Source organism: Staurois parvus, unplaced genomic scaffold (genome assembly GCF_062004578.1).
Source record: "Staurois parvus isolate SC_StPar_1 unplaced genomic scaffold, SC_StPar_1.0 ptg000629l, whole genome shotgun sequence".
NCBI lineage: Eukaryota > Metazoa > Chordata > Amphibia > Anura > Ranidae > Staurois > Staurois parvus.
In genome coordinates, this window is record NW_028318425.1 from 443605 (window position 1) to 457781 (window position 14177).

General features: G+C 45.2%; 1 protein-coding gene across 1 annotated transcript in view; it reads left to right on the forward strand.

Annotated features, from left to right (window-relative positions):
• Positions 1 to 965: 965 nt before the first annotated feature.
• Positions 966 to 14177, forward strand: part of AKR1D1 (aldo-keto reductase family 1 member D1) — a 72543-nt gene continuing 59331 nt past the window's right edge. Inside the window, exon 1 of the mRNA XM_089693364.1 lies at positions 966 to 1123. Coding sequence (XP_089549490.1) covers positions 1031 to 1123 — 93 coding nt within the window. The 5' untranslated portion in view covers positions 966 to 1030. The remainder of the gene's footprint in view (positions 1124 to 14177) is intronic.

A 14177-nucleotide genomic window follows, 5' to 3' on the forward strand; every position in this document is an offset into this window, starting at 1 on the left:
CAAATGGATAAATTCCAGGTTTCCAAGTTCCTTATAGCAACACTGCTGCTCTATTATGTGCTCGCCTATATTCACAGCCTATCAGGCTAATAAACGCAGTTTATCCCACCCATGCATCAAAAATCATCACAGTATAATAAACATAAGTCCTCTTTCCCATAAATCAGCTTCAATCAAATTGATTAATTCCAAGTTCCTTATAGCAACACTGCTGCTCTATTATGCGCTCACCTCAATTCATAGCCTATCAGGCTAATAAACACAGTTTATCCCACATGAGGATGAAGGATCCCTTGGATGACCACCACCTTCTTTGGATCTCTCCACACTTCAGTGTTCCTGATTAACCACCTGGGCACTTAATCCTCTTCTGTGGACATACAGATAAATGGATATAGTATGCCTCTTCCACCCCTCCTGGGGAATGAACCTCCTGAAGATTACTCCAGCAATCTCCACATGTATGGTAATAAAGGGAAACAAAGAATAGTGCTTTATCCTTTTAAAACACTTTATTGCAAAACTAAGTTTGCCACACTCACATTGTAACAGATAAAAACAAGCCCATCAGTAAAAATAGCCATCAGTGTGTATCACACTCTCTCTCAGTACTCGCCGTATCACAGCAAAGCCGATTGACCGCGGTGACGGGCTCTTTTTAGTTGAAAAAAGCTGCAAAAATGCAATTCTGTCCAAAAAAATGTTTTTAAAAAACACTTGAAAATATGCTTGAAAATGTGACGCTTAGATGTGAATGTAGCCGGAATCCTAATTGATTGCTCTGTCTACACTGTCGCGAATAAATGAGAGTGCACGTGCTGTATAGTGTAAACCTTGGCCAGCAATGGATCTGTAGAGGAGTGCCTTAGAAGAAGGAGAAAAGAAGGTAATATTACTCCTCTAGATCAGCCACTGTGTCCCTCCTTCCTCCAGCCCCCTCCACTCCCTCCTCCGCCTCCAGGAGCTCCTCTTATCAGCTGCCCAGTTTGCTTAGGGTGATTGTAGCTGGATGTCCCCGGTGTAGAGTGCTATGGAGCAGACTGCAGAGAGACACCGCATCCCTCTCAATGATGGTAACAGTATCCCCCTGCTGGGACTGGGCACCTACTCTTCTCCCCGCACGGTGAGTCTGGATAATACTCTCTTTACTGGGACAGAATGACGAAACTGACTACTAACCCAACACACCTGAACTATTATTACTTCTACTGATATATCTGTATCTATCCCATCTGAACTATTATCCCCTCTACTGATATATCTGTATCTATCCCATCTGAACTATTATCCCCTCTACTGATATATCTGTATCTATCCCACCTGAACTATTATACCCTCTACTGATATATCTGTATCTATCCCACCTGAACTATTATACCCTCTACTGATGGATCTGTCCCTATACCATCTGAACTATTGTCACCTCTACTGATAAATCTGTATCTATCCCATGTGAACTATTATACCCTCTGCTGATGGATCTGTCCTTATACCACCTGAATTATTATCCCTCTACTGATGTATCTGTACCTATCCCACCTGAACTAGTATCACCTCTGCTGATATATCTGTACCTATCCCATCTGAGCTATTATCACCTCTACTGATGGATCTGTACCTATCCCATCTGAACTATTATCACCTCTACTGATTGATCTGTATCTATCCCATCTGAACTATTATCACCTCTACTGATGGATCTGTATCTATCCCATCTGAACTATTATCACCTCTACTGATGGATCTGCATCTATCCCATCTGAACTAGTATCACCTCTACTGATGGATCTGTATCTATCCCATCTGAACGATTATACTCTCTATTGATGGATCTGCATCTATCCCACCTGAACTATTACCACCTCTACTGATATATCTGTCCCTATCCCACCAGAACTATTACCACCTCTACTGATACATCTGTACCTATCCCACCAGAACCATTACCACCTCTACTGATACATCTGTACCTATTCCACCAGAACCATTACCACCTCTACTGATACATCTGTACCTATCCCACCAGAACCATTACCACCTCTACTGATCCATCTGTACCTATTCCACCAGAACCATTACCACCTCTACTGATACATCTGTACCTATTCCACCAGAACCATTACCACCTCTACTGATACATCTGTACCGATCCCACCAGAACTATTACCACCTCTACTGATACATCTGTACCTATCTATCTCACCAGAACTATTACCACCTCTACTGATACATCTGTACCGATCTCACCAGAACTATTACCACCTCTACTGATACATCTGTACCTATTCCACTTGAGCTATTGTCACCTCTACTGATAGATCTGTAACTATCCCAGTGATAAAGTGATAAAGTAAATTGCTGAACAGGGTACATCAGTAGAGCTGAGTTATTATCACCTCTACTGATGTATCCTGTTCAGCAATTAACTTTATCACTTGAAATCCCACCACTCTACCTACTCCTACTATTACACCCCGCTCACACTGATTTGACTTTGAAATTGTGCAGCTTCACTGGAAGTCACATTAGTTCAAAGTCGGATGGTATTCCAACTTGGGGTGCGACTTGCAAGACATATTCGGCTTGCAAGATACATATGTCTATGCAAGACGCACCAGAAGTAGAGCATACATTACTTTAGAAATTGGTGTGGCTCCGATCAAGTTGGAATCGCACTGATATGACTGATGTAATTGCGAACAATGGGGTGCGACTTGCCATGTGACTTGCAAATAGCATGGCAAAATCCCAATTGAACTAAAACCAGCTTTTCTGCTGTAACTGTCCTATCCTACTTGTACTTCTGTATGGTTTATTTCACTTCCCTGTACAGTATTGACTACTACTGGCTCACTTTTGCCATTCCTGGAATATCTCCTGTACTACATATTACTGCAGATTAATACCAGTGATTTACTCTGGAGGGGTTTCTGATTGGCTAACCAAGCACTTTTAATCTTGTTGTCGACAAACTTTGCTACTTGGCTTCAGTTACTTCTTGTATTGTTTCAGGAAAAATTGCATTTATTTTACTGCCCTTGTACATAGGTAAACCAGTTGTCCTTTAAAATGCTCTTTACCATAAACATTACCTATTTAAATACTTAAGCCTTGTACACACAATGAGTATTTTGGACGAATTCATCCTTTTTTGGCATGTTGGTCTCATATCGAAAGTGAAGAGGTTACTAACGTTATGACAGAAAGAAAATTCGGAAGTGATGTAATGTATTTGTAATGTACTTTCGGATGAAAAGTGTACTGATTAGATGAAAATCATATGATCTGGTATCATACGAGAAAACTGTTCGTGTTTGTCTCTTCTAATAATTTCTGACAAAAGCTGTGTACTAATGATCAGATTATTGTACAATCGCTTTGAAAGTGGTGTTTTTTGTACAATTTTCTGATGGTGCGTAGTAGGCTTTAAAGTTGAACTTTACCCATAACATCTTGATAAACAAATAATGTTCTTTAGCAAGGCACAAACATTCCACATTAATAACTATGCTACCAAAATTAGTGTGTGCTGTAAATTGCCCCCAGCATTGCTCCTGTTTCTGCTTGCCATATTATTGAAGCCCAGAGTCCCTGAGAAGCAGTAAATCTTTAGGTTGTCAGCAGATCGGCCTCTACATTTTTGGCACAGTAACAAAAATGGAGAGCAGCCAAACATGTGCACAGCAGGGTGAGACTGGATTTTAAACAGCATAAACACTTATTTTTAATGTTTTACATAGCTATACCTGAAAAAGGGGCCAGCCTGAAGTGATCTAGCAGGACTTCATTTTCTGACTAAAGTTCCACTTTAAGACCTCTCGTGTCTATATACCAATTTTATTGGACAACTCGCATTTTATAACCCATGTTTCTTAAAGGTGGGTATACGCAAGCCAAATTTCCAGTTCAGCAGGGACTGGCTGACTTTCAGTACGTGTGTACTGCTGTCTAATGACTAGTGTCTGTCAAATGATCAGACTGGAAAACCAGCATTTGATCAGCATTTGCAGCCAATGGCTGCAGCGCTGATTTGTGTATTCTGATGGGGGAGTCCCCACTGTCAGAGTATAATTGCGCAGCAATAGAAATCCCTGCATCAACATAGTTTGTCTTGATTCACTAGGTGTGTATACCCTGCCTAAGACAGTAAATAAATAACAATTACCTATCGAAGAGCAAAGAGCCGGACCATTCTATTTTACTATTCTACCAGTTTTGAGGAATTTCCATTTAGTGTGTAAATGGATGTGCTACCAGTGTACATTCAGGAACATATACAGTATATTAGATTACACATACAATATGCATATCGAACATATCCTCCACTTGGGTTGCTTCTAACAAGAATTGATCCAGATTGTGGTTTGGGTGGTGATGAAACTTTCACAGTGGTTTATACTGTATAGCAGGGCTTTTTTTTCTTAGAGAATGGGTGCAGGAACTGCCCTTTTGAGTCACTTCTTGTCTCTTCCCCCTACCCACCTCCCAGTGAGAATATAGAGCCAAGTGTAATTTGTATGGAATTTGTTAATGATAACAAGAAAAGCAGTAAATTAGATCTTCTGCAGCCATCAGCAAAAGGCCCTCCCCAGCCACAATAGACCCCCCAGCAACAATGGAGTGCAGCAACAATGGACCCCTGGCAGCAACAATAGACCCCTGGCAGCAACAATAGATTTCCCAACAGCCTGCACCAATAGACTCGCCAGCAGCCAGCAACAATTGACCCCTCCCTCAACAGTAGATACCTTTCATCAACAATTGACCCCCCAACAGTATGAGCCCCCCAGCAACAACAGACCCCCCCCCCCCACCAGCAACAACAAACCTCCCCAGCAACAATAGACTGCCACGCAAAAAGAGAAGCCCTCCAGAAACAATAGATCTCACAGCAGCCAGCAACAACCCCCCCCCCAGCAACAATAGACTTCCCCAGCAACAATAGACCACCATGCAAAAATAGATCCCCTCTAGCAACAATACAATAGATCCCCCATCAGACAGCATCAATAGACCGTCCAGCACACCCCTGCATACTTTGCCATTACATACATTTATTGCTGGGGGTGCTGGAACTGCATTCCTGCTGAAAAAAAGCCCTGCTGTATAGAATATGTACTGGTCACATCTCTCTTCACCAGCTTCTGAAATACCTTCATGAAACTGACATGGTGTGTGGGTACTGTGCACTAAGAAATCATACTACATGCAGTACTTTTATCAACCCAACGTAGTAAGAGGTAATCCACTGCCTCACACCGTGCAGCTGGCAATTGAACTTTGAGATGTTTTCGTAATAAAAGAAAACCGTGCAATCCATTGAGCTCAATACATCTTCACTGTGCTGATCACTGCCAGATACCACTGCACACCAGCTGCTGCACTGAAATGCCCTAACTCTCTCTATCCTGACCTACTCGTACTACTACAACTTCTGCTCTTGATCTCTAGAATTATAGTGACTTTTGCTGCTGGTACTTTTTGTGTACTGGGTGCCAGATCTGCTATTGCTGTAACAATCCATATACTATCTCTCCTGTACCAATACTACCACCTTTGCTGCTGATCCCATGAATATACTGAATTATATCAGCCTTTTTCAACCATGGTGCCCTGGGGTGCCTTTGAGTTTCTTTAGAGGTGCCTTGGCAAAATGTCTGAAAATAACCCAAAACTTGTATACAAGTCAGTGGGTGGAACAAGCCTGCCTTTTAGTTATACAAAGCCCCAAAGTTTTCATTGTCCACCATTACATCCTGGCGTCCTGACAACCAATGACATCATCAGTTGAGCAGGAGGATGTCGGTTGCCTTCTCAGCATCCTTGTTTGACCCTCCCCTGCCGCTCTCCATCAGTGTGGGGGTCACATCAGCTCACTGATGGAGAAAAACGGAGAGAGAAGAGAAACATTGGAATACTAGTCGGTACCAGTGTGCAAAAGAGTATTTGATTGGGAAGTATAAATTGCCTCTAATGTTGGGTGTCCTACATGTGTGGATGTTGCTGCATTATATAAAACTATTAGAATAGTTTTTTACATTTTAAAATGGGGTGCCTCGTGACTGTCCATAATTTTATATTAAATATTAAATATTGAAAGATTTTCAACAAAACAACATATGGTACGTTAGTGTGGTTCACATTAACTACAACAAGGTATATACATAGTAGTTTCCCCACCATTTGGCTAGGGACAGCATAAACGTAGGTTTGTTTACCTGAGAGGTATGCTTGGTGTGGTGTGAACCAGGGTTAGGCAAAATATTGTATATAAAGTGGGTAAGGGATAGGATAAGGGGGAGGGGGGGTGGCTAGGGGGAGGGGGAAACTGGACACCAGTCAATTGCATAGTTTTTAGTACGATATGGATATCAATTTATAGTACAGTTGGGGTTCTGTAACCATCGAGACCATTGGTATTTGAATTTTTGATAGGAGGAATTGTGAAAGGCTGACCTTTTTTCCATCTCGCATTGGAAGTTAAGGTCTGTAAAGAGCTGAGAGAGAAGGAGTTTTGGATGATTTCCACAATTTAGCAATGTTGGTTTTGGCGGCTGCTAATGTGTGGACGATGATGGTGCGGGAGTCTGCAGGAAATTTGTCAATTCCTACGTGTAGGAGTGCGAGAGCTGGGTTTAGTGTCACTGGGGTTCCAATGATTGAAGAAAGCAATTGGAAGACTTTGTTCCAGTAAGATTTCAGAGATTTACATGTCCACATTATGTGGAAAGTTGATCCTATTTCTCCGCATTGTCTCCAACAGTTGGGAGAATGTTAAGAGTAGTATAAAGAGAGTTTAGCAGGTGTTCGGTACCATTGGTGTAGAATTTTCATATATGATTCCCAATGGGAACTACATCTGGAGGCTTTGTGGGTGATATTGAAGGTTCTTTCCCATGTGTGTGGTTGTATCGGTAGTGTGAGAGTTGTTTCCCAGTTGGATAGAGAGGTAGTTTTTAAAGTGAACTGAGCATTGGCTATGAGCGAATAAAAGGTTGAGATTCCTTTCTTTGGGTAATGTGGTTTTTCTAGGAAGTTGAGTGTAATAGAAGGAATTGCTAATGTATGTGGAATGTTCACTTTTTGTATGGAGTGCGCTATTCGCATGTAAGTGAAGGATTCCATGTCAGGAAGATAAAATTTTTCTTGGAGGGTTGAGAAGGAATCCAATTTATTGTTTGTATAGATGTCTCGGATGTGTGAGATGCCTTGTTTTTCCCATTGTAGTAGATTTAAAGAGGGAATAATGAAGTGTAGAGTTGTAATTGGGGTAGAAATTAGTCTGGCATCTGTTAGGTTGAGTGTTACGAGATCATACCAGGCTTGGAGGGAGGCTTGTATACATGGATGGTTGGGTATGATTTGGTGTTGAAAGGCTTGTGGAAGGAACAGAATTTTATCGGGTGTAGGTGGAAGATGTGGGAGTATTTCCATGGTAGTCCATGTTTTTTCAGTAGTTGGGTGCCACCAGAAATAAATCTGATCTAAAAGTGAGGCATTATAGTATGATTTTAAATGAGGGAGGCCTGCTCCTCCTCTATAGGATGGGTGTATTAATAGGTTTGTAGCACATCTGGGTCTTTTAGAATTCCACATGAATTTGGCAAGAATTGCTTGTAATTTGGAGAATATATTTGGGACAGGGATGGGAAGAGTGCGGAATATGTAGAGGATCTTGGGTAATATGCACCTTTTTAAAGTTGCCACTCTCCCTAATGTCGACAGAGTTGATGTGCGAAGATTTTTGAGTTCCTGTGGGATGGATAAAAGGAGCACTTTATGGTTAGAGGCGTATAGTTGGTCAGTTGTAGTGGTGAGTTTGATCCCCAAGTAAGGGATGCTATGGTGTTCCCAGGAGAAAGGGAAATGTTTGGTTAGTAGCTTTTGGGTCTTCTCTGATGTGTAGAGATTTAATATAGAGGATTTAAGCTTGTTGAGTTTATAATATGAGACTTTTGAGTAGTTGTGGAGATGTGTACGAATCGTTTGGGGTGATTTGTAGGGATTGGTAATCATCAGGATGATGTAGTCTGCAAAAAGGCTAATTTTGTGTTCTTTTTTGAGGTGTGTAATGCCTGAAAATGTTGGGTCGTCTCTGAGTTTGGATGCCAGGGGTTCGATGAGTAAAGCAAAGTTTATGGGAGATTAGGGGCAGCCTTGTCTAGTGCCATTGGATATATGGAAGGTTTGGGAGAGTGTGCTGTTAGTACTCTGGCTGAAGGATTGGAGTAAAGGGATAGAATTGCTGTTAGCATCCAGTCTGTGATACCAAATTTTTGAAGTGTGAGTTTCATGAATTGCCAATGTATTTGGTCAAACGCTTTTTCAGCATCTAGAGATAGGAGTAAGGAAGGTTGTCTAGTGGTTTCAAGATTATGTAGAAGTGATATGAGTCTTCTGGTTGCATCTGGTGCTTGTCGACCAGGGATAAATCACACTTGGTCTGGATGGATTAATGTAGGGAGGTGGGGAAGTAATCTCTGGGAAATTAATTTGGCGTAGAGTTTGATGTCTGTGTTTAATAGTGAAATTGGTCTGTAATTCTGGACCGTTTGGGGGTTTTTACCGGGTTTGGGGATAGTTGTGATCATAGATTGTAGCATTTCATTGGGGAATTGTCCTGTGGAGGCGGCTTGGTTGAAAAGAACAGATAGCCATGGAGCAAGATTAGGAGCAAATATTTTATAGTACTCATTCGTAAAACCATCATTTCCCGGAGATTTGTTAAGAGGTAATGTTTTTATGGTTTTCTCTATTTCTGCGGGAGATATCGGTGCAGATATAGACGTGAGTTGTATAGTGGTGATTTGGGGAAGATTAACGGTTTCTAGGAAGTTAAGTATGGATGCGGTTGTCAGTTGGGTTGTGTCCGGATCATCTTTAATATCATATAGGGTTTGGTAATAATTTGCGAAAGCGTTGGCTATGTCTTGTGGATTTGTAAGTGAAGTGTGAGTGGAGGGGTGTTGAATTAGAGTGATCTTGGATTTGAGCCGTCTTTGTTTAATTATTTTTGTGAGAAGTGAGTTTGCTTTATTACCTAGGGAATAGAATTGTGATTTTGTCTTTTGAAGGTTGAGGTTATAATTGTGGAGTAATAGTAGTCGGAGTTTATTTCTGTCTGCCGTTAGGGATTTAGATGTAGAGGCATTTGTTTTTTTTTTGTTAAATTCTTCATTTATTTTTAAGGATATTAGAAGTTGGTTAATTTGTTGGGATCTTTGTTTATTGAGTTGGGAATTATGGTGTCCGTTTATGACACAGAGAATAGCTGCGATTCAACAGATCTCAGCTATTCTCTGGTCATTCACAGTTTATGACACTCAGGAGTTCATGTCAGCCCTTCTCTGGAGATCTGTGTTCTCCCTCCAGATTCTCCAGCCCAGAGCTGGAGAATCAGAGGGACCGAAAACTAAGCAGAGATAATTTACCTCTGCTTAGTAAACTGATCTTTTACTGTAATCTCTCGAGATTATAGTAAAATGAGCCATTTTACAGAGTTTGTAGACCGTTCTCCAGCGTTTGGAGACCGTTCTCCCTTCGTTCGGAGAACTGCTTCATAAACTGCATTCACAGGAGAACTGTGTTCTCCGAGAATGCTGGAGAACTGGAGAACTGAGCAGCAATCTATTACCGCTGGTCCATAAACGGACACCTTAGTTGTATGAGGATACCTCTCATGTAAGCTTTGTAAGCGGGCCATAGAGTGGTTATGGAAATGTCCGGTGCATCATTGCAATCGAAGAAGAGGTTGTGTGCTTCTAGTAGGTATTTTTGGTTTTCTGGGTTCTTTGTAGAGTTCAGTCTCCAGATGGGAGGAATTGTAGAGCGTCGATTGTCGTCTAAGGTTATGTTGATTGGAGCGTGGTCTGACCAGGTTATGGTTCCGATTTTGGATGACATTACATGTTGTAGTATCCATTTGTCTGTGATAAAAAAAAGTCAATCCTGGAGTAGGACAGGTGAGCAGGGGAGAAGTAGGTGTAGTCTTTCTTGTCGCTGTGTTGGCATCTCCAGATATCATAGAGGTTGTGGTCGTTTAGTAATCGATTGAAATTTTGTTTCGAGGATCTTTTGTTGGAAGACGAGTCTAGAAGAGGGTTGCCAATCACGTTGAAGTCTCCACCAATGAGAAGTCTGTCTTGTTTTTGGGCAGAAATGGTGGCGTAGAGCTTGTGGAAGAATTGCAGCTGATTATTGTTGGGGCCATAAACATTCACTAGAGTGTAGGGAATGTCGTTTATGTGGCAAATTAAAATATGGTATCGGCCTTGCGGGTCAGCTATTTCAGATATGTAGCGGAACTGGGCAGAGTCCCTTATAGCTGTGATGACACAGTTTTTTTTTCTTGGAATTGGTAGCCATAAAGATGTGTGAGAATCGGTGTAATTGTAGTTTGGGGGTCTTGGTTGTTACAAAATGTGTTTCTTGTAAGAAGAGGATGTCGGCTTGAAGCGTTCGAGTTTCCTTTTGAAGCATCGATCTCTTGAAGGCGAATTTAAGCCCCGAACATTGAGTGATGTAATGTTAATCATAATGTAGATCTGAGGTTTGGTTAGTAGAAAGGTCGAGGTGTTGTTTGAGAGGAGTGTGGTTGGATGGTGGAAGCTGTGAAGAGGCGAATTCTGATGCCTTGGAGGTGTGGTCTTGGCTCGATCGATGAGTCAGGATGAGTATTCCACGACGTTTTGTAGATTTCAGATGAAGAAGTGGTGCAGTTGATCGACTGGTGAAGTCGGTGGAAGAGGGGGGGGGGGGGGAGGGAAAAAGAAGATAAAAAAACTTGCGTAAAACGCAAATAACATGAGTAGCGAAATGAGCTACTTCAAAATTGGGGGGTTTGAAGAGGCTTTGACCGTAGAAAAGGTCATGCCAAACATTTTCTGATAACCAGAACATTTTCTAAATAGGGCCGATCGCCAGAGAGTAGTAGTGTGGGGTATAGTACCTGAGGTGGAGCGTTGGAAGTATATAAAGGGAGTGTTGAGTCAGAGTCATTCTGCCTCCATTTGTTGGATATTGGTAGTAGTGGAATGTGGAGGATCCGCAGGCAGTATGTGTCAGGAATGGACTTGCCAGTAATGGTGGGACTCACCTGCCTTGTGGGCTGCAGTACCAGGGCTGGCCAGCGGGTGCTCTCAGCAATCAGAGACTCAACCCTGCAGCCAGCCAAACACCTGAAGCTGATTATGCAGGTGTATTTAAGGGATGGCCAGACCTGCAGTCTGTGCTTGGTGTGTGTTTTTCCTGGGCCCTGTATCTTGTTACCTGCATCCCTGTCCCTGTCTGACTGATTTGTTGCTGACCCTGCCTGATCCGGACCTCTGCTGACTTCTCCTGTTTGATCCCTGGCTTGTGACCCCGACCATTCTCTGCCTGACCCCCTGTTCCTACCTGCCCGATTGTTATTGACCCGGCCTGCCTGACGACGCTTGCATTGTATTTATTATCTGTGGGTGGTTTGGTTTGGTTCGTTTGCACTGTGTTATGTTTTAGTATTGCACTGCATTTATGTATTGTTAGTGTTAATAAATTATATTGTTTATATCATATCTGAGGCCTGCGTTTCCCTGCGTCAGTTCACATACCTCTGGTCATACTCTGGAGCCCTGACATTACACCAAGGCCAATCCTGACCAGAAGTGGCTGCACAGGGAAGCCATCTTGGCTTGTTGCTGGGAAGGATGGATCTTGATGAGGTTGTGTATTTGTCGCTGCTGGTTTTTGATGACAGAGAATATGCTTATCAGGCTCTGAGGGAGTATACCCGGGATCAACTGCTAGAATGTATACGGATCGCTCATGTTCTAGTAGATCAGGGCACAGAGTTCTCGGAGGTGCAACCTTTGATTCAGGTTTGTGTAGAGTTGGCTTCATCTGGTACCCCTGAAAGCAGGAATGACTTTTTGCCACCATTTAGTGCAGACCAGGTAGAGTCCCTGGTATGGTTATTAGAGGATGATGTGGATTGCTTCTTGGAGCATTATGCTGCATGTTCACCACAGGTATTAAGGGATTGTATAAACGCAGTGCAGTCTTTGGTCAGACAGGCTTTGTGTAAGCGGAGCTTTGTTCAACCCGTACTGCAGACATGGTCAGATTTGTTACACCCAGTCTCAGTCAGCTTGCAAAAACCCAGTCCTGCTTCTAATCTATTTCTTCAAAGCTCTATTCCTGCATTCCCAACAGCACCTCCAGTTACAGCCCAGTATACCCTGCTATCTACCGCATATCAGTACCCTGTTCCCACTCGCTGCACCTATCCTGCCTTTAACCCTGTAAAGAAGCCCTCTGTAGCAACTGTTCCCTCCCCTGTTCCATCCTCCAGCTCTTCTCTGTCTCCAGCTGCTCCATCCGTTTACAAACCTGCGCTTACTTACAGTGCTCCGGTAACTAAAACCAGGAAAAGGCGAAAGTTCTTTCCAACCAATACCATCCTGCCAGTATCCAAACCGGTCAGCCTCCCATCTGAGAACCTGCCTTCCGTGGTGCAGCCTGGTGCCTCGGCGCCCACAATTCAGCCTGATGCCTCTACCCGGCCTGATGCCTCTACCCGGCCTGATGCCTCTACCCGGCCTGATGCCTCTACCCGGCCTGATGCCTCCATTCGGCCTGATGCCTCCACCCGGCCTGATGCCTCCACCCGGCCTGATGCCTCCACCCGGCCTGATGCCTCCACCCGGCCTGATGCCTCCACCCGGCCTGATGCCTCCACCCGGCCTGATGCCTCCACCCGGCCTGATGCCTCCACTCGGCCTGATGCCTCCACTCAGCCTGATGTCTCTACCCAGCCTGATGAACTGATCCAGCCTAATGATTCCATTAGGCCAGTAGACTCAATGCCCGCTGTCGATCCAGACGATCCAGTACCTGATGACCCAGTGCCCGCTGTCATGCCTGGTGACCCGATGCCCGCTGTCGAGCCAGACGATCCAATGCCTGATGACCCAGTGCCCGCTGTCATGCCTGGTGACTCGATGCCCGCTGTCGGCCCAGACGATCCAATGTCTGACCCAGTGCCCGCGGTCATGCCAGTTGACTCGGAGCCCACTGTCGTGCCTGGTGACTCGGTGCCCACTGCCTTGCCAGATGACGCGGTGCCTGCTGTCGAGCCAGACGATCCAACGCCAGATGACCCGGTGCCCGCTGTCAATGCAGACGATCCGGTACCTGATGACCTGGTGCCCGCTGTCGTGCCAATTGACTCAGAGCCCACTGTCGTGCCTGGTGACTCGGTGCCCACTGCCTTGTCAGATGACGCGGTGCCCTCTGGCGAGCCAAATGACCTGATGCCTGGTGGCCCGTTGTCGTGCCTGATGACCCGGTGCCTGCCGTCCCTCCTGGGGGCCCGGTGCCTGCCGTCCCTCCTGGGGGCCCGGTGCCTGCCGCCCCGCCTAGGGGCCCGATGCCTGTCGCCCTGCCTGGGGGCCCGATGCCCGTCGCTCTGCCTGGTGACCTGGAGCCCGACGCTCCGCCTGGTGGCCCGGCGCCCGCCGCTCCGCCTGGTGGCCCGGCGCCCGCCGCTCCGCCTGGTGGCCCGGCGCCCGCCGCTCCGCCTGGTGGCCCGGCGCCCGCCGCTCCGCCTGGTGGCCCGGTGCCCGCCGCTTCGCCTGGTGATCCGGTGTCCAGCTCGATGTGCCTCTGCCCGGAGTCCAGCTCGATGTGCCTCTGCCCGGAGTCCAGCTCGATGTGCCTCTGCCCGGAGTCCAGCTCGATGTGCCTCTGCCCGGAGTCCAGCTCGATGTGCCTCTGCCCGGAGTCCAGCTCGATGTGCCGCTGCCCGGAGTCCTGCCCGATGTGCCAGTCTTTGATATCCCGCCAGTTACCAGACCCAGGCGGTGGAACATTTTGCCCAGCTAGGACTTTTTGGAGCGTCCTGAGGCCGCTCCTTGAGGGGGGTGGGGTACTGTCAGGAATGGACTTGCCAGTAATGGTGGGACTCACCTGCCTTGTGGGCTGCAGTACCAGGGCTGGCCAGCGGGTGCTCTCAGCAATCAGAGACTCAACCCTGCAGCCAGCCAAACACCTGAAGCTGATTATGCAGGTGTATTTAAGGGATGGAAAAACGAAAAAGAATTCTCCTGCGCTCCAAGACTCAGACAGGTGGCACAAGATGGAACCAGGCCTGGGGAGAACGAACACCACTGCATAAAGGGCTGTGCAGCTCCAAACCAAGG